At 33.3% G+C, this 19,818-nt stretch overlaps 1 protein-coding gene across 1 annotated transcript in view; it reads right to left on the bottom strand.

The window, feature by feature from the left end:
• Nucleotides 1-359: 359 nt before the first annotated feature.
• The window catches only part of LOC129217430 (uncharacterized), a 52,142-nt gene continuing 32,683 nt past the window's right edge, over nucleotides 360-19,818 (bottom strand). Inside the window, exon 2 of the mRNA XM_054851727.1 lies at nucleotides 360-1,528. Within this exon, the coding sequence (XP_054707702.1) occupies nucleotides 1,022-1,528 (507 nt within the window). The 3' untranslated portion in view covers nucleotides 360-1,021. The remainder of the gene's footprint in view (nucleotides 1,529-19,818) is intronic.

Genomic DNA, 19,818 nt, shown 5'->3' on the forward strand with positions numbered 1-19,818 from the left:
TTTGTGCCAATTTGGCGATAAATTTGGCGATTTTTAAATTTTGTTTTAAAATCTGGTTTTAATTTGGCCAATGTTGGTGATATTTAGATAGTAGACTGTTGAATCACATTAAAACTGCCAATAATGCGAAATTGACATTAAATTGGAGTAAAAAGGAAGTCATGTGATGCACACATCAGCTCGTTCCTTATTGTATTTCAGAGTTTTCTGTTTATTGAAAATCAAAAAACGTTGTTTTGGTTTTGGATGAACATATTTGTTACCTGCGTGAAGCAGTATGGTGCTGCCGCTTGCAAATTTAGAAAATTGTATAAAATAAAACTTATTATGAGACTCTGAAAAGAATCTTTATTCAGAGAGACAAATGACTGTAATTTATATCTGGAAAATATACACTTTATGTGCTGAAATTGTACTTGAGAAATGAACACATACATTGCTTCTTTACATAAAAATGTTTTAAAAATTGATACATATATTTCCATAAATTTTTGATGTCTACCTTTTTGATTTATTGTTACTGTTTTATGACAAATACACAATGGTAATGTTTATAGCAAAACATTTAAAATGCTGAGCTATTACTGGATCTGACCGTCCTTCGTTTGATTGTTCTTAAATTACCGCATCTCATACATTAAAGAATTATGATTAGCTTATTTATAATAGTCTAATATAAAAGCAAAAAATGTTCTTTTGAGTTTTTTCGAATTGCCTCTCTTACAATAGACAAATTAGTCTTGACAAAAAAAGCTGATGAGATTTAGACTTCAACCCGTATTTAAAGTTTATGTCAGTAATCGATACTAAAATAAATAATATTGACGGAATCTGTTAGTGCACACGTGTGTCATATAAACATATGCGACTAATAAGTTTTCCTCAAAACCCATCTAAGAAACCCAAAAAATCTTCATATCATCCCAAATCCTATGAAAACCATCATCACAAATGAGTTTTTGGTATACAATTTCGAAATTCTTGGCTAGGTTTTGGCAAAATCGATCTGGTATCCATTGTTTCATAGAGGTGGTGGCAGAGGGCGACGAAGTAGCGGTCGGTGTCTATGGAACCGGCTGCGACTGGATCCTAAATTCAGCAATTCGGAGTAGACATCGGGTACTGCTGGCTTTGGCGATTCTTCCTCATACTGATTGTCTTTAGGTGATTCATACGCACCAAATCCTCTGGTATCTCCAGTGCCACCAAAGCCGCCGTATTTTTCTACAGTAATGTTGAAGTTTTCTTTTTTTGGTATGGGGTTATAGTTGTAGAGATCTTCGTAAAAGGCGCTGTTATCTCCATAACCGTAGCTGTTCTGGTATCCCACTGGATATTGGTCTACTTGATAGGATGACAGTCGAGGATTTTCACGTTGGGATGGAATAGCGGGTTGTGATGCGTAGCCTGGTTCAGAAGGGTAGCTGGGATAACTTCGAATGCGTTGCAGAGGCCTCCAGTCATAGCTCTGGTATTCGTTTCCTTGTCCGTATATGGAAACGAGTACAGAAAGAAATAGAAGTAGAACCTGAAAGGACAATAAAACATGGAATTAGTCAGAGGCGTAGGAACTTCGTGGAAGTAGGGGGAGCTGAGACACATTATGCCATAACCAGAAAATAATTTAAGGGGGGGGGGAGGCACTTAAATTTTTCCCCATAAGAAATTAGCTTCTCAAAGCTTCTCTCTCCATCTCTCTCTCTCTCTTACCCAGCAAAATTTTCAATCGTATTTAATAAATACATTGTATATGGAGATAATGAGGTGATAAAACTGGTTTTGAAAGGGGATCGGTCAGTACTCAAAGATGAGCGCGTATAAGGGAAAATTTCAAAATTCTTGTTCTAAAAACGAGTTTTTAGGCGATTTTTGGAATGTTAAGGGGAGAAAAGGTTCGAATAAACTTCCCTGAAAAATTTTCGAAATTAATGTCTTAAAAACGGATTATATACCATATTTGTTGACGTTAGTGAAACTAGTAACATGACTCAAGGGATTGTCCTCGATCGAATTTTCAAATCGATTTACATTTCCCTCTCAATATTTCGAATTTGAAGATTCAAAATCGCTGGAAAAAGGCTGTACTAGGGCTCTACTCTGGTAATTTTTCAAAGTTGTCCTAGGGAGCGTTCTTCAATGATGTTATCAGAAAAGGTTCAGAGATTCCTTCTCCTTATTTTTTTTTTCGAAATTATAATGTCTAAAAAACGCGACTGCGGGTGATATTTGTCAGCGTTAGGGGCAGGTCCCGAATAACAAAATGTGAGTCCCTAAGCCTGCAATAATTTCAGGGCTCCCTGAAGACTCTATTAGCCCTGTCGGAATGTATTTTCGGGGTCCTGAACTGTGTAAATTATTTATCATGTGCATTCACGAATCCCCTTCGGGGCACTCGAAATTGTGGCATGGTAAATTCGCTAGTGGCAGAATTAATAAAAATTCTCCTTTAAGGAAGTTCTTTTCTAAATAAAATGTCATTATTTTTTTATTATTACTTTTAAAAATACATGGAATTTTTTCGTATAGTTGTAATGTTATGCATAATTCTTTCAGTAATTTGGGGCCCCTTAGAAAGATAGGGCCCCTCAGGCCAGGCCAATTAGGCCGAGGTCTAATTGGCCTGTGAGGTAATCAGGCCCTGGTTAGGCGCCGAGCAATTTTTTGAAATTGAATTCCCAAAAAGGGAATATTATTTAATTTCCCATGTTGTTGGAGAACAAGGTATTCAGAGACTCTCTTTCGGATATTTACAGGGAACTCAGTCCTGAAAACAAAATTTTAGGCGCTCTGTAATAATTTTGAAGGAAAGGGAGGACTTCGGCAGCGTAGCATTTAGAAGACTCTCTTATTTTCTGAGAACCAGAACGTTGGAAATGTGTAAAAATGAAGTGTTCGTTATATATTTTATTGTTCAGATAAATTTTAGTAAAAGTCTTTGAGAGAATCTAAAAAATATTGTTGGTGTTTTTTTAATATATGAAAAATAATAAATGAAAAGTTACAATTTTGGCATGAAAATATCTCCAATATGGCATGAAAATATCTCCCGTATGTGACAAAAAAATCGTAAATTAGGAAAGCAAAAAAATTGAATGACTCTAACTTCGTAAAGTATTATATTTAAAATTTTTCATTTCAATGAATTCGCATTTTTTAAACTGATTTTTACGTAGTAATTGTTGTTATAATCATTGAAAGATTTTAGGAATATTATAATAGTGAAGATTTTTCACCAATTTTAATTTATGGGAATTTTTGTTCCTGTCGTGTTCCTGTGCCTTTAGTATTCTTTGAATGATATTTATCTTTGCAGTTTTATAACTTCATGAAAAAATCTATCCCTGACTGTTTAAAATGAAACAAAGTAACGGGTACATTTTTTTTTTAATTTTTTACAGTGGGATAGTTCTAAAAATTGCGTTTTTTATCACAGCAATGATTTGCGCCTACAAAAGTAACTTTTGAGTACGCCACTGATTTATGTTGTTTTTTTGATAATATTTCCCATCAAAAATAAATAAAAAATTTGTTTGAATAATATCTATTTCGGGCGCTATAGGGTCTCTACCTGGCAACAGATTACTTTCGGTTTCGATAGATCATCGAACAATGACATGTTTGCGATCTGATGGTACCTTTTGATCGAAACATAGAATTTAAACCCGAAATATATGTACGTTCACGATCCCTCGAGAATTAGTTTAGGACTGTTTCTTGTTTTGAAACTACATAGACTTTTGGGAAGTTTTTAAAGATTTTTCTTTGTTCGGGGCTTAACTTTTTATGAAAGAGTGAAAAATGATAAAAGAGAGAAATAAACGACGGAGTAAAAAAAAAATAAATAAATAAATTTGTTTGTAAATGGGGATGCTCCCCTTCCCCTCCCCGATTTTTTTTTTTTTTTTTTTTTTTTTTTATGTAGGTAATTGCAATGAATAAAGAACACGACCACTTGGTCTTTTAGTTTAACTTTCACGTTATATTTTGCAAGTTATTTCAATCAACCAGTTTCAAAGGACTCCGCTGGAAATTCTTTACATTGTGTCTTAAGAAGTCAGATATCTTAAAATAAGATAAGTTTCTGGAAAGTTGAAATCATTTGATTTGAACAAGTTGCTTACCGTAGTAACCTTTTTTTATAGTTATGTCTGTAGCACCTTCCATATTATTCATATTTAAATGCCAAACTGACTGACTATCCTTTTTGTGATAACGTGACAAAAAAACGGCATGCGAGGCAAAACTAATTAGAATGTGAACTAAACTGCGATGCCGCTCCCGAAACACGAGCTCAAGGTGGGGAGCAAACCCCTTTCGGTACTGGTACTGATTTTTGCTGGCCGCGGGGCAAAGCCCACATTTCCGCAGCCGGTAGGATAGCTTGTCTAAAATTCTTTTATCTTTCTTCCGGGAATCAAGAGGTGTGTAGAGAAAAAGGGTGAAGGTGGACCCAAGTGCACTGACCACTTCGTCTGTCCCCTGCTTTTGTTGCGTATTAGGTGGAAATTCTTAGAAAAGGCAGATCACATTTTTGAAATCAGGTTTGAGGTAAACAATGTACGACAGAAAGCTGCTGTGCGATAATTTTTCCGGGGGAGCTGAGCCGGTCTGAAATATTCCAGGGGGAGCTCAAGCTCCCCCAGCTCCCCCGGCTCCGACGCCTATGGAATTAGTTCCGTAGAAAGTTGTTTGATCTAAAAGTCTCTTAAAATTTTTATTGTTTACATCGAATCCAAAAATTAATGTCCTTATTATTTTATTAATGCATCATTCAAACAAAAAATTAAATGACAGTGAACAGGCTTCACATACTCGGGTCTTAAGTACTTTCATGCTTAAAAATGGAGGTTTGGCACGTCGGTTCAATTCGAACCTTATTTTTGGATTTCCCAATAAAGTTTAAAATGAGCAAATATGCTTGAAACATCGATGTTTTAGACATTTAATTAGGTTATGAGCTAAAAATTTGAAATTTTGTAATGCTTCTTTCCATTGACCAGTATTAAGATCATATGTAAAATTTAGACGAAGGACCATGATAAGAAATACGCTAAAAACACTTTTAAATTGAGAGGATGAAATGTAATTTTTCCATTCAAGGAGATTCAAGATGGGACCTATAAATTACGGGCAAATACACTCAAGTCCAAAATTAAGGCAACAAACATGTTGAGGATGCGAATATTCGACGTATGGACTGGCCCTCGAAGTCTCCGGATCTCATTCCTATTGGTTTAGCGAAATTATCCGGTGGTGTTGCTGTGCTAAAAGTTGATGGAGCAACTGAAGTGGAATATCTTTGGAATGGTCCGGGAGGAGGCATCGCACAGCGTAACCCTCCTCTTAATACCCCCCAAGAGATAAAAGATGAGCTTTTGGAAGAATGGGCCTTGTTGTCCCAAGCACATTTATTGACACCTTCATAAACAGTATGAAAGCTCGTTGTGAAGCTTGTATAGCAGTGAACGGTGGTCACGCTCTATATTTGACAAGCAATCCCGAAATAAATGCTAATGCTTTATCACTGATTCATATTTTAACACTTTTTGACACATTCCATTTCTTAATTCCCAATTAAATCTTTTCAATTTTGTTAGGTTTCTATGTTCTTTCTTCCATTGTAAAAATATCTGTGCCAAATTTCGAGCCAACACAGTGAATAGTTTTTTCAGTTTTCGCATAGTTTATGTTTGTGACCTTAATTTTGGACATGAGTATATTATTTACAGCTTAAGAGAGCTCAAGCAGTATATATTCTGCTTAGGGTTTAAGTTGGGCGTTTCTCTAACATCCGTCCACCTCTCTTGGGAACGGATGGTTCAAGGTCAATTTCACCTGTTAACATAATCAGTAACTGTCTACGAAGGAGAAAACTTTGACCTGTTGAATTCGTGCTTATTTGAAAGTTTTTAGTTCGTTACTGCGTGCAATTGCGGAAATATACACAATAAGAAAGTGTAAATGGGAACTTTTATTTCCTTTTCTCAGTGTAGCTATGCTACATAATAAATGAATGACCTAGATCTGACTAATCTGAATTGAGAAATAGAGTGAAATAAGGAATTAATTTCATGTTATAACTGTTGCTGAATTTCTGCTTCTAGTTAATTCCTTAAAGATTCATAATTTTACAATCATGACCTATTTCAGCTTGAACGTACAGAAAGTGGATGAACAAAAAAAATTAAAAACATCGAGACAGTTTTGCTTCACTGCCAATAGATCTTGAGTTATTTGAATATAATGAATAATATATATTTCTGCGTTACAAGTTATTACAAAGACTTTGGAGGTTTTGTTCATGCAGTTGCTCTTGTTGCATTTTTCAAGTAGGAGGAAAGAGAGTACGGAAAAAAGAAATCTCTTCATGCATAATTATAAAATTTGCTCTTAGGGTGGGTATAAAATAAAATTTCCGCTTCATAAGGGAGAAGTAGTCTCCACTGAGGTGTATGTTTTTGATTTTGAATGTTTTTGGTCTTCAATGGTAGCAGTAGAAGAATAAAAATGTTCCAAGTTGCGTATCTTCATAAAAATCTGAATTTTTCTCCTTTTTAAATTTTAGACTGAATTTCCATCTGTATTAAAACGTTGAGCATCAGGTTGAATGATAAATATTTGTTTGCAAGTATAATAGTGTATATGTTACCGTTAAAGTATATAAAGCAGTTATTTTATAGAATACCTAGTTATTCCATGAAATAACTGATCGCATCCGTTAAAGTGTGTAATATGTTATTAATTTGACACTTTAACTAGTTATTCTATAAATTAACTAATGAGAGACAGTTAAAGTTTAAAATAAACAATTTATCTAAAATGAAATAACTAGGTATTCTATAAATAAACTAATGATAGATAAAAAAATTTTGAAAAAAAAAATAGAACCGACTTCGAAATTGCTCTAAAAAGTGAAAAATAATTTTATTCTTTAAACACCATCGATAATACTTTTAAACATAATTTTTGAAGTTGGCGCAAAAACGATCGATAAAATCATTCACATCCATAACTCAACTACAAGTATAAATTTAAACACGTCCAGTTTCTTCACTACCACATGCATTACGCATTGATGGCAGCATATTTGAGTAACGATATAAATGTTTCGTTCCTAAGTTTGGATGATTTTTTGATAAAAATATGAACGAAGCATGGTTACAATGAATTTTACTTTTTGTTTTTGCGCTAACTTCAAAAATTATGTTTAAAAGTATTATCGATGGTGTTTAAAGAATAAAATTATTTTTCACTTTTTAGAGCAATTTTGAAGTCGGTTCTACTTTTTTTTTCAAAATTTTTTTATTTCATTCTTTTTAGTGTAAATGTAGATATTTCAGTAAAAGTAAAAAGTTAACTAGTAAGAAGTGCGGCTCTATATCACTGTATTGCTTTAGAAAAGCCTTTATTCAAAATTATCATTACAATTACTATTAATGTTACAGTTATATGGCACCAAACTTTTTTATAACAATGAGTTTTATATTGTCGCGTAGATGAAGATAGCGAAGACAATGTGAAAGCCAAATGAAGCGACTACTCGCTAGTCTCAACTCGAGATCTTTATTCAGAACCACGAATGAACGTTACATCTCCTTATATACAACTTGAAAAACTGCTGGAACTTTTCAGACTTGAAAAGATACAGGAATTAATAGAACATTCGAGAAAATACGGGAAACAGTACAAACGAAATTTTAGTAAAATTCACTTTGTCCTAGACGGGATTTGAACCCGGGTCGCTTGTGCGGGAGACGAGAATTCTACCACTGAGCCACCGTTATCCACGGATGAAAAGTGCGAACTTCGCTACAATATCATTTTAATCATTTAATAGGGAAATTTACTGTTTTTTGCCCATAACTTTTTTTCTAAAGAACAAATATGGTCAAACAAAGTAATGGGACCTAAGTTGAGCCATCCTCTATCCATTAAAAAAAGAATCATCAAAATCGGTTCACTAGGTGAGACGCTATGAGTGGACAAAAAAAAAAAAAAAAAAAAAACATACATACGGTATGAACTGATAACCGCCTCCTTTTTGAAGTCGGTTAACAAATAAAATGAAAAAGAAGCAACTTATATGCAGCGTATAAATGATATTTATGGAAACGTACCATAAAATCATTTGTTACAACAAGGATTAATAAAATAACACTTAGAATTACAAAGAACATTGTTTCTAAAACAAAAACATTTTTTTTTTTTAACACACTGGGTTTTACACGAACATTTTTGGAAGTGGTTTGGGGTGGAAGGTAAATGTCTTTGTCGTGCAAGATATATGATATCGATTATTTTACACTTTAACCGGTTGCAGATCGTTATTCTATGAAATAACTAGTTAAACCATGAAATACAAGAATGATTACACTTTAACGGACATGATCAGTTATTCCATGAAATAACTGGGTATTCTATAAAATAACGGATTTCATACTTTAACGGTAACATATAAATTTTTCCACATTTTAGTTTCATGTTATTCAAATAAAAGTGATCTCAAATTTTAATATTTTATATAAAGTAAACATACCAGTAGTGACCCTGTTTAATAGTGCTTCAGTAGTGGCAACATTAATGTTTACATTTGAAAAAATAGGATTCCAGGTTTCTCAATGAATTCAAACGTGCAGTAGGTAAGTCCTCCTGCAAGTTTGATGTACTTTTGAATCCATTGGGAGACCTAGAATCCTATTTTTTGAAATGTAAGCCCTGAAGTGACCATACCACTATTAATGTGTTGACCTTATGCCTCAAATTTTTTTGTAATGTTTTTGCCTCCTTTCTACAAAAATTTATTTACTGTTTTAATATTTACTTTATCATGGAACTATAGCCTCACCGTTCACCGCTAATGAAGTTATAGTTCCAGAGAGATGGAATTATTCTTAAGTTTCATGTCATGTTTCTTCAATGTTTAGGTTTGCTATGTTCGTTAACTTAAATTTCTTCATTCAGTAGGACTCCCAAACTTTTAAAAACACTGAATAATTTGAGCCTGCTCCATGAATTATATAAGTAAATTTCCCTACAACGAACACCGCCCTATTAATGATGCGATTAATGCGTTAAAATTTTACAAAAAGCAAATAAAACTCTAGCTGAAACCTACTTAGAAACCTTTTACATATCATACAAATAGATGCCACAAATCTACAAATAAGAATAAAATCTTGGTGATTCCGAAGACAATGAATTTCCTCTCAATAACAGGAAGTACAACGACAACGCCCAATGCGAGAGGAAAGACCAAACTCAAACAAGAAGAAAAACTCGTATTCCAACTTTTTTTTTCTTCTCCTCCCCCATACACACCTTACATCGGAACAATACCGCTTATCATGCAATTTAACGGAAAGCAGCATTAGCAACTTGTCTCAAAGGAAACTGGCCGTCCATTCACGCGAAGCTATCTCTTTATTATAGATACCGAAACTTATTGAAATTGGATTTCCATTGTTGCCCGCCGCGCCCTTCTGTTGAAATCGCAAGTTATGTAACGAAAGTTGACCTCTCTGGAAGTAAATTCACAGTAATGGAATTTCTGTTCGTGACTTTTAAGATTTTAATAATCTTAATATGCCACTCTTTCTAGGGATGCACCAGGACTGTCATTCGTCTGATCTATCCAGCGGTTTTTTAGCTATCCTGAATCACTTACGCTTTGATTGATCAAACAATGTGCCCTTAGTAAAAAACAATATTAATGTCTTAAATTTATATGTTTGCCTCTTGTTATCTGTATGTACAAGAAAACATATTGTATCATTAAAAGTATCAATCCTCAATAGCTTTGAGTGCAATTCGTCATTGGTAGTTTGTTCAAGAAATTTCATAACAAGCTAGTCTCTTTTTTTCCAATTTAATAGTGTAGAGCAGCTATTCTCAACCAGTGGTTCTGCGAACCGTAGCCGGTCCGCAGAAAAGTTTTAACGGTCCTCAGTGATTTTGCTCGTCCACGTTGAAAAATGTTCCTTACTCAAAAACAAAAAACTCCATAATAATAAAAATAGTATTCTGTACGGCATCTCTTAAATGCATTTTGTAATTTATTTTTGTACTTGTCTTTTTTTTTTTGTGTGTGTGTGAAAAAAAAAAAAAGCACCACTAGTCGCGACTTTTTTTTTTCAAAAGCTTTGCCGGTCCGCGGGTCAAAAAAGCGAGTCATATTTACAATTCAACTCTATACTAATAATAAAAACCTGAAGAGTTTGTTTGAACGCGCGAATCTCAGGAACTACTGGTTCGAATTGAAAAATTCTTTTTGTGTTGAATAGTCCATTTATTGAGGAAGGCTATAGGCTATATAACGTCGCGCTTTGACTAATAGGAGTGGAGCAACAATAAGAAATGTAATGAAAACGGGAAAATTTATAGCATTATATAAAATGCTTGGAACGCTGAATATACGTATATTTTTGAGGTAGACCGTGCAACGACTGTCAATTCAACTAGTTGCGTATAAGACGGTAATCAACACACAAAAATAAATAAATAAAATAAAAACAAAATCTCTCAGGGTTTGCAGGGTTCGTGAGAGCTGATAGCAGCCACACACTGCCCCGAATTAGCAAAATGTGCAATTGCTTCTTCACGCTAACGGCGTATATCTTCAAAAGAATTACTTAAACTAAGTACTACGCAGCATGAATACAACATTAGTTAGGGAGAATAAACCACCGAGAAACATTGTTTCAATTGAGGATTCAAAGCATTTTAAATCTTTCTTCGACACCGGAAGGAATTCCCGAAAAAAAAAAAAAAAAAAAAACACACACACACAATCAGTGAAGAGAACCTACACATTTGGAACAACATCTTACGCAAGGGTCGATTTCAATTCATGCTTAGCCAAGTTTAGATCAACTAAACAGCTGACCTCGAAGTACGCATTCAAACGTACAGTTCTATGAAAGAATCTCTTTGTAACACTTTTCTAAGTGGTTACCTCGTCACACGTAATTGACCACACTTAAGCAGCTTCTCCGAGTTTACACCATTTTTTTCGCAGTTAATTCTCAATAATCAGGATTAAGAAGGACGTATGTTTTTGTCAGCGTCCTATAAGCTGGAGCATAATCTCCTTTCCTGTTTGTTGTTGTTTGATTCGTTTATGTAATATTTGTCACACCCGAAGGCAAATATTTTGCTTCTAGATTCCGTTCAAATTAACAAAACTACTCAAGGAACTGTTACTGAAGTATGCAAAGCAGTTTTTGTGCATCGGCTTAAATTTCCGCGAAACCGTTGATTTTCATGAACAAAGAATTTTGTTATTCACAAAAACAACTTTTGAAATCTGCCTACAAATGTTGTACGTTCGATTTGATCATGAAGATTTGAATGAATTAGATTCTTTCAACATCTACATTTCTTGAGAATTTTTCCTCAGAAAATTGTGTTATTAATTCAACTTTTATTTCTTCGAGAAATTACGGAATAAATATTCGGGGAAAAATAAGATAATTTTTTGCATATTTGCTTTACATTTTTTGAAGGTTACCTATTCTATGCCGAATTTGTTTACAACAGTCAATTGTATTATGGTAATTTGCATTTGGAAACCTTAGTTTTTTCCCCTCAAGCGTTAAAGAGTGCTAGAGAAAAGCAAAATTTTGTTTAGGCGTTTTGTTAGATAGAGGTTGTTTGTATTTTTAACCCCTTGCCGCCAAAACAACGGACTAAACTTTCGTCTCCCATTTTTAGTAACCGTGATAATTCCGGGTTAAGTTCAAGGTGCAAAGTTCAATCCAAAAATCAAAAATAAATGCGTGTATTGTACAAACATCTTGATTTATATAATTTTCTTGGAAAAATAAGAAGTCACTTTTAATGACAATTTTCTTGAAAATAATAAGCTTGTTAAGGGGTCAGCAGAAGATTTGGATATTTTTACGCAAATGCAAAAGAATGAATATGTTAAGAAAGAAAAAAAAAAAAAAGTTTATTGATTTAATCCTTTAAAAAAATAGCTGTAAAGTACATTCTTTTCTTCCTTCATCTTTTTTTTGTGTGTGAATTTTAGTTCTAAAAGGAGTTTTTTTTTCTTTTTTTTTTTAAAAAAAAGACAAGCATTTTTTTCTCTTCTTCAAACTGTTAAACTACCCTTTTATTTCAGGTTAATGAATTCAAAATTTTAATTTCGTCTTTGTAAAATGTTTATTTTACAAAGAAACGAAATATGTTTCGTAATTCGCAACTCCAGCGCTCGAATACGCTACCTTGCTGTGATTTACAAAACTGCCGGAAAAACTAAAACTTTGCCACGTTGCGTTCCATGCAGGGCTGCGGAGTCGGAAAGAAAATGGCCGACTCCGACTCCTGGATTTTGAAACGCCCGACTCCGACTCCAACTCCGACTCCGACTCCAATTTTTTTTTAATTTTTTTAATTATTTTTTCAATTCCCTCTCTCTATTCAAGGGAAGGGGGAAAACCTCTTAACACAGATTGAAATATTAATTCCTTTTTATGAAAATTTCGCATTTTATGTTTTATTGTAAATCCAAGGTGCCATACAACGTTAGAAATTCAATTTAAAAATCAAACTTTCCAATAGTTACGAGTTAAAAAGTGAGATGACTTAAAAATCCCTTTTAAAAATTTTAAAAAGGATTATCTGTAATTTTCCCCCCTTTAATGTTTAACAAATAGATATTGATCAAATAGTGTGCTTTCAATTTTTGAAAGCTGTAACTTGAGAGAAAAAAAACCTTTTTTTCTAAATCTAAGTTCTTGAGAGGGGGTGGTTTGCCCCGGGTGACACCCATCTGGTAGATGACACCCAAAGTTAATTTCAGAGTTTATAAAAAAATATAAATACTTTAATTCTGAAAATTTTCACGAATATATTTTAAATTATATTTCATCAATAAAATTTCAACGAAAATAGGGCACATATACGTCAGGAGCTAATTTTACATAAAACGCGGCGGTATACAAATTTGTACGAATAGCTTTTACTATACCTCTATTTCTTCTTCGTTAAATTTTTAATTTAAATTTTATTGGCTGCTTTAGAATTAACCTAAATATGAAGATTTTAAGATTAACTGCAATTCTTGAGTGTTGTAATCAAGAAATCATTTACTTACTAGCCTGCGTGCCCGGCGTTGCACGGGCTACTTAAAAAATGAAGGAGCTGTTCAATTGATGTTTTTGTATTATTCTGACATCAGTTTCTAAAGCGCTAAGGAGTAAATAATTACGCGTAATGCAAGGTTTGCAAAACACCAGTAGAGCATATTTTTGGCAAAAACCTCTTTAACGTTAATCATATTTATCAATAATACAAGTTATGAGTATTTTCAATTAGCACAAAAGATGAAAATATATGCATTCTCAACTATAATATGTGCTCACTTTAAACTGAATTAAATCTGATAGAATATATCTGAAATATTTATGTACAATTACAATCAGCTTTTTACATAAAATGACACACACTTTTTTGTTGATTACGTGAAACTAAAGCACCAAGACTTATTAAATACCAATAAGCATTATTTTAATATCAAGCCATCAGATTCCAATTAAGCTTTAGTTAAAATCCTGAAAAACAATCTTTTTTGTTCAACTCTGTTTCACTTAAAGAAACCCAAACAATCTTAATTTAACGTGTTCTTTTAACGATACAAACTGTATTGCAAAAATCGAAACAGGAAGGAAAAAGAGATTTATTACAATTCGAAAACTCACCCATGTGACGGAAAAAAGTCCAACAAAATAAACATAATTAGTCGCACATCCTAAATGTACCCAAATATGAGGCCGATGAATGATAAACTTACACTTCAATCAATAAACATTACTAAAGAAACATTTTTCATATGCTGAAAAGAGTTAAGAACGTTGAATGTGAAAAAATAAGAAAGGACAGACGATAAATGTCCGAATAGAGCAACCAATTTTAAACTAATTAAAAATGAAATTCTAGATGGAAACGTTGTTTTAAGATTTGGACAGCAGCCAAAAAAATCTTTTTTGACACAATTATTAGAATTTTATTTGCTCACCCATATGCAAAATGGCAACAGGAAAGAAATAAAAATTCCTGAATAGCGTTATGTTAATTAACGTTTTAATTAATATCTCCACTAATTAAAGTCGTACAATTATGAGATTGGTCCTATTGTTTTCTTTGGAAAATTTCGAATTGATCGGTATCTCGTTTGACTCTCGATTCGCAGTGGTTCTCGAGAAGATCGATCTTCAGACAGACAGACAGACAGACGGACGCGAACAGATTTTACTATTATAGTGGATGGATTTTGTTCCATACTTTTTAGTGAGAACCAAGCTTACAGAAATAGTCTTAATAAAGAAAAAAACATTAGATTATTTCATCGAATCTTTTGGATTCGTGCTTTCGCGCCAGAACTTCTTTGAATTTGCCGATCACATTTAAACGTTTCAACCTTAGCTACGGGTGTCGACTTACTAATTTGTTACGTTTCTTTTACTATTTTATAAGTGAGATCGAACAAAACACTATATTTCGTTTTTATTTGAAAGTGATTACTTGAAAATGTTAGGCAACAAAACCATTTGCTGACAGTTGCTATTAGTTAAGCAAGCAAATTAGGGGACGGCTACAGAAAGTTCGGTAAGCATTCAAGCTAGCTGATTGCCATGATGGCAGTTATTTTCTCATTAGTATCTTTTTATACATGTAATCGAACCAATTGGTAATCAGTTTTTAAAAAATGCAAGGAGAGTCAGTGAAAAGGAAAGAAAAAAAGAAGCTCGGAGTCGGAGTCGGCATGTTTTCTAACGACTCCGACTCCTTTATCCCAAAATCAGTCCGACTCCGACTCTTCGACTCCGACTCCGACTCCACAGCCCTGGTTCCATGTGTGTCTGTTGACGTAAACACAGGCAGTTTGTTCTGAGTATTTATTAACGCAATCGATGTGTCTTAGTTCGATTTCTGTAGCTTTCAGATACAGAAATTGTATCGTCTCTTAGTAGTATTCTCAAACTTCTCAGAATAATGTTAGTTTTCCTTATTTCCTTCTAAAATGTGAGTTGATTGAGAAATGGTTAAAGCGAAAACTCTGGATTAAAAAACTTGGATAACGTTATGCAAGGTGAAAAATTTTATTGTTTTGTATGAATTTGTAAGAATATGGGTTTTTTTTAAATCTTAAATGAATTTAACTAACCATATTTTACAGCAGCATTCAGTTGGAATGGACAGTATGCAAAATATTTTCTTGAATATATTATCGTAGAACAAAATGAAAAATGTCCGAGAAAGAATTTACTTTATTCCTTTTATTCTCAGCTGAAAGGTTTCGCCAAATTTGTTTAGGGTTATAGTTTTAATATTGTGCGAGCAAAGTAACCTTGGCGAGATTTCGCGTTTTTAGTTAAACCATTTTTAATTTTTATCATGAGTGGAATAAAATGGTAGTAAGATTACAGAATTCGATAAGTTAAAAGAAATAATGGTCATTCAACTGAAAAGAAAACTACTACCATATTTCCGTGAGAATTTTGTTGATGATTTGCATAACATGACATAATTAAATCGTAACTCAGAAATTAGAAACATCGAAACAGAAAAATTTTAAATTAACCGATTCGGGAATTTGAGAGAAATAACTCAGCTCCAAATGCAAAACAATAAGCGCTAGCCAAGCAAGGGAAAGAAGTATCATCTTCTTTGGATAATAATTTGTAATGTCATATTAAATTTTCTAGTATTAATTGTTATTCTTGTCAGGCCACAATTATTATTTAGTTTTATCAAGAATTAATAAATATCGAATTCAACATTGTTGAAATGGCTGCTTAGAACTACGAACTACGTAGTTTGCATTAATGTTTGACGTTTAGTAATGCTTCTTCAATTTTCATTTCTTTCTACGTGAGCCAGAATATCCACAAGACTTTGAAAATTAATTTAAAAAGAATAAAGAGAAAAAATCATGCATACGAACACAATTTACTAGACTTATTAGTATTTTCTTCGTTACCACGTGCGTTTGTTTTAGTTTTTTCGTCCGCCATTAGACAGTGACTGCAGTGCCCTCTATAGTTCATTGGAGTTGCGAATTAACGGACACTAGAGACTGTTGAGAATGGGGTCGTTTCCAAAATTTTAAAAGTATTTTTTTCTGAAAGAGCATGCTTAAAAACATATAATCTGCCCATTTATTAAATAATTTCTTTAAGTTTAATATCTTAAAAAAATTACTTAAATCGGTGCTCTTTCATCGTTTAACGCTTCTGCCAATAACATCACAAATGATGAAATGTCATTCAGTGTTGCCATTCACGGTCTAAAATATTTAATTCGCATCTTTACTCACATGTATTGGCAACGATATGGTTGATAGCAAGCGTAGAGCGCAATTGTAATTTGCTTCTTAATTATCATAACGTGGAAATGTGGTAGAAAGATGCACCACAGTTCATAATTTGTGCGGTCAATAAAGACCACACCACGCCTTGTTTGAAGAATCAGACATTTTAAAAAATTAATTAAGAAATAACTGTTGGGAAAATAAAAGTATTTTCTGAGTCCATGTTTTTTTTTTTTGCTTATTCCACCAATTTCAGTGACAAAAAGTACTATTTTTGGCTGAAGGAAACAACCCCATTTTTATACATTTACTTTAATAGTCTATGGGCCGAGTGCAAATATCGTTCAAGTTCGTTTACCAATCTTAGGGACTACGTGAACTTGCTTGAAATCTATTATAAACTAGTGGCACCCGCACGGCTTCGCCCGTAATAGAAAAATTAAAGGTCTTTTGGTTCGCTTGCATTTTTACAAATAATGTATGGTGAATGTTCTCGCCAATTGGCTTGTACCGACGTTACAGTTCCACGTTATGATAATTTCGTATCTCGCCAATTGGCTTCTGCCCATGTTACGGTTCCACGTTATGATAATTTCGTAATTTATGATAGTTTTTTTCTCAAAATTGGAATAAAAAAAGAACCACATCGAATTTTCGCAAAATCGCTTCGAGGTGCGCACCCCCATGCTACATACTAACTTTGTGCCAAATTTCATGAAAATCGGCCGAACGGTTTAGGCGCTATGCGCGTCACAGACATCCTACAGACATCAGACATCCTCCGGACAGAGAGACTTTCTGCTTTATTATCTTTATCTTTACTAATAATAAAGCTGAAAGTCTCTCTGTCTGGAGGATGTCTGGATGTCTGTAGGATGTCTGTGACGCGCATAGCGCCTAAACCGTTCTGCCGATTTTCATGAAATTTGGCACAAAGTTAGTATGTAGCATGGGGGTGTGCACCTCGAAGCGATTTTTCGAAAATTCGATGTGGTTTTTTTTCTATTCCAATTTTAAGAAAAAAAAAAATAAAATGGACGAGTAAATTACGAAATTATCATAACGTGGAACCGTAACATGGGCACAAGCCTATTGGCGAGATACGAAATTATCATAACGTGGAACCGTAAGATAGGTACAAACCAACTGGCGAGAAAATTCACCATACATTATTTGTAAATATACAGGCGAACCAAAAGACCTTTTGATTTTTCTATTACGGGCAAAGTCGTGCGGGTATCACTAGTTAGTAATAAAGATGATGAACTCAATAGAAAATTCAATGTTCACACGCTGGAATTGTCTCATTAAGTTTTAATTAGTAATTGAAATAGGAACTATGTTCCGTGGACTGTTAGCACTTACACAAAAAAATTTGTCTCTAGATGCGGCTATTAAACACAATATTTATAATCTAAAAATTTAATAAACAGTTTTCCAACCGAAATTTGACTGTTTTGCTCAATTTTTCGTTGCGAAATATATTAATACGTTTTAAATTACTTACTTTCGCTTAGTAATTTTGTAACTAAAAGGAAATCAAAAATTGTATCAATCCGCAGCTCTGAATGATCTTCATCTCAAGATTTCGTTTATTACACTATAGCCAGCGCACATAGACATTGTTAAGTACAAAAAATTAGAAGGCACTTTACTTCACAAAAAAGATATTGATGAATCACCGAATAGCAATAATTGACCTACAAAATCTTAAGAACATAAACAACTCTAACAAGATGCCATCGATGTTTTAAAAAATATTATAAAATTAAACATTAACAGACGATAAATTAAAAACTAAAAAGTATATTTCATATCACGATGTTTTATCTTTTCCTTTTTTAATAATATTGCTTTTTGATTACAGACGATATTTTGAGCTCATTTTTAGCCTACTTTCTCGTCAAAGTAATATAAGATAAAAAAGGACGTAAAAGGTGGTTTACTGTGCTAAGGTTAATGTATCGTAAAAATATTGCTTAGTACAAAAAATAAGTCAAAAAAATAGATAAAATATTTAAATAAATATCAAATTCAAAAGTAGGGGTTTGAGATGGGGAAAATATGTGTCTGTCGGTCAACCTATGTGCTCCCCCCCCCCAAAAAAAAATAACAAATCGTTCGATTCAAACAAACTTTTTTACTTCCTTTTACAAAAAAGGAAGTATTGTATTCGCGAAAAAAAATTTCACTCAAAAATTACCTCAATTTCCATTTTGCTCAGCCCCGAATGAATGTTGAGTTTTTTTTTTCGACTCAACCTCACGTGGATAAGTGCCTAGACACACGAAATATCCATTTTGACGATTCCCGAGATAATTACAGCGAGTTTTCTCGTGACGTCCGTACGTACGTATGTATGTGCGCATGTGCGGATGTGCGTATGTATGTCGCATAACTCAAGAGCGGTATGTTCTAGAAAGTTGAACTTTGGTACGTAGACTCCTAGTGGGGTCTAGTTGCGCACCTTCCCTTTTGGTTGCATTCTGGTGTTTCTAAAGGAGTCTTTTGCCACTTTTTTGGAGGAAATCATTGTTGATTTCGGTGTAAACTCAAGTGGTGTTATAATTTGGAGGACACTTGGCAATATATCGCCAGTCTTTTGGTCGCCAAGTCTACAAATTTGGCGATTTTTTTTAAAATCTGGTTTCTTTCGCCACTGTTGGTGATATTCAGAGAGTAAACTATTGAATCACATTAAAATTGCCAATAATGGAAAAATTACATTAAATTGGAGTAAAAGGAAGTCGTGTTTTTTTTTTTTTTTTTTTTTTTTTTTTTTTTTTTTTTTTTTTTTTTTTAAAGATCTTCCCGATGACACCTCATTCCGGTATTTCATTTTTTGATTTGAATATTTTTTCGTTCAATTTTGAACAGTTCAAAGCATTTTATATTAGCGCTTGCGGGAAAAATTTAAGGCAAATATAAAATGCGAACTTAAAGACGGATTTGTTTAAGAAAAACTTAGTTGGAAAAAGCTCTTGATGAGAATATTTTTACAAAAAATTTTTTAATTAGCCATTTAAGGGCAATTTTTCAACAATTAAATTTTTTTTAACATTAACGACAACGCGAAAAAATATTTTATGTCACCAAAAATTGACAAAATGGAGTAGATTCTGAATACATTCTTAAATTTTTGGTGACAAGAAATAAAAATGAAAGTTATTAATAAATGTAGAAAGATCATATCTCATAGACTTAACATTGATGAAAGTCAGAGATTAATATGACTGAATCAAAATGAAATGAATTTAAAGCGCAAATGTTTTTACCAGGGCTGCGGAGCTGGAGTGAAAAAGAACCAATTCCGAACTGTGACTCTTACCCTATCCCCTCGTTTGTGCACTAACTATCAAGCAAATATTCATTGCTGATGCTTGAATAATTTAATCCAGTGGTGAATATCCTTTTTTTTTTTACCTGCGGGCGACAACTCACATTAATAGGAATCTCGTGGACCAGAACAAATATCAAATTTATTTATATGATTTAAGTTTTTCTAG

Source organism: Uloborus diversus, chromosome 2 (assembly GCF_026930045.1).
Source record: "Uloborus diversus isolate 005 chromosome 2, Udiv.v.3.1, whole genome shotgun sequence".
Lineage (NCBI taxonomy): Eukaryota > Metazoa > Arthropoda > Arachnida > Araneae > Uloboridae > Uloborus > Uloborus diversus.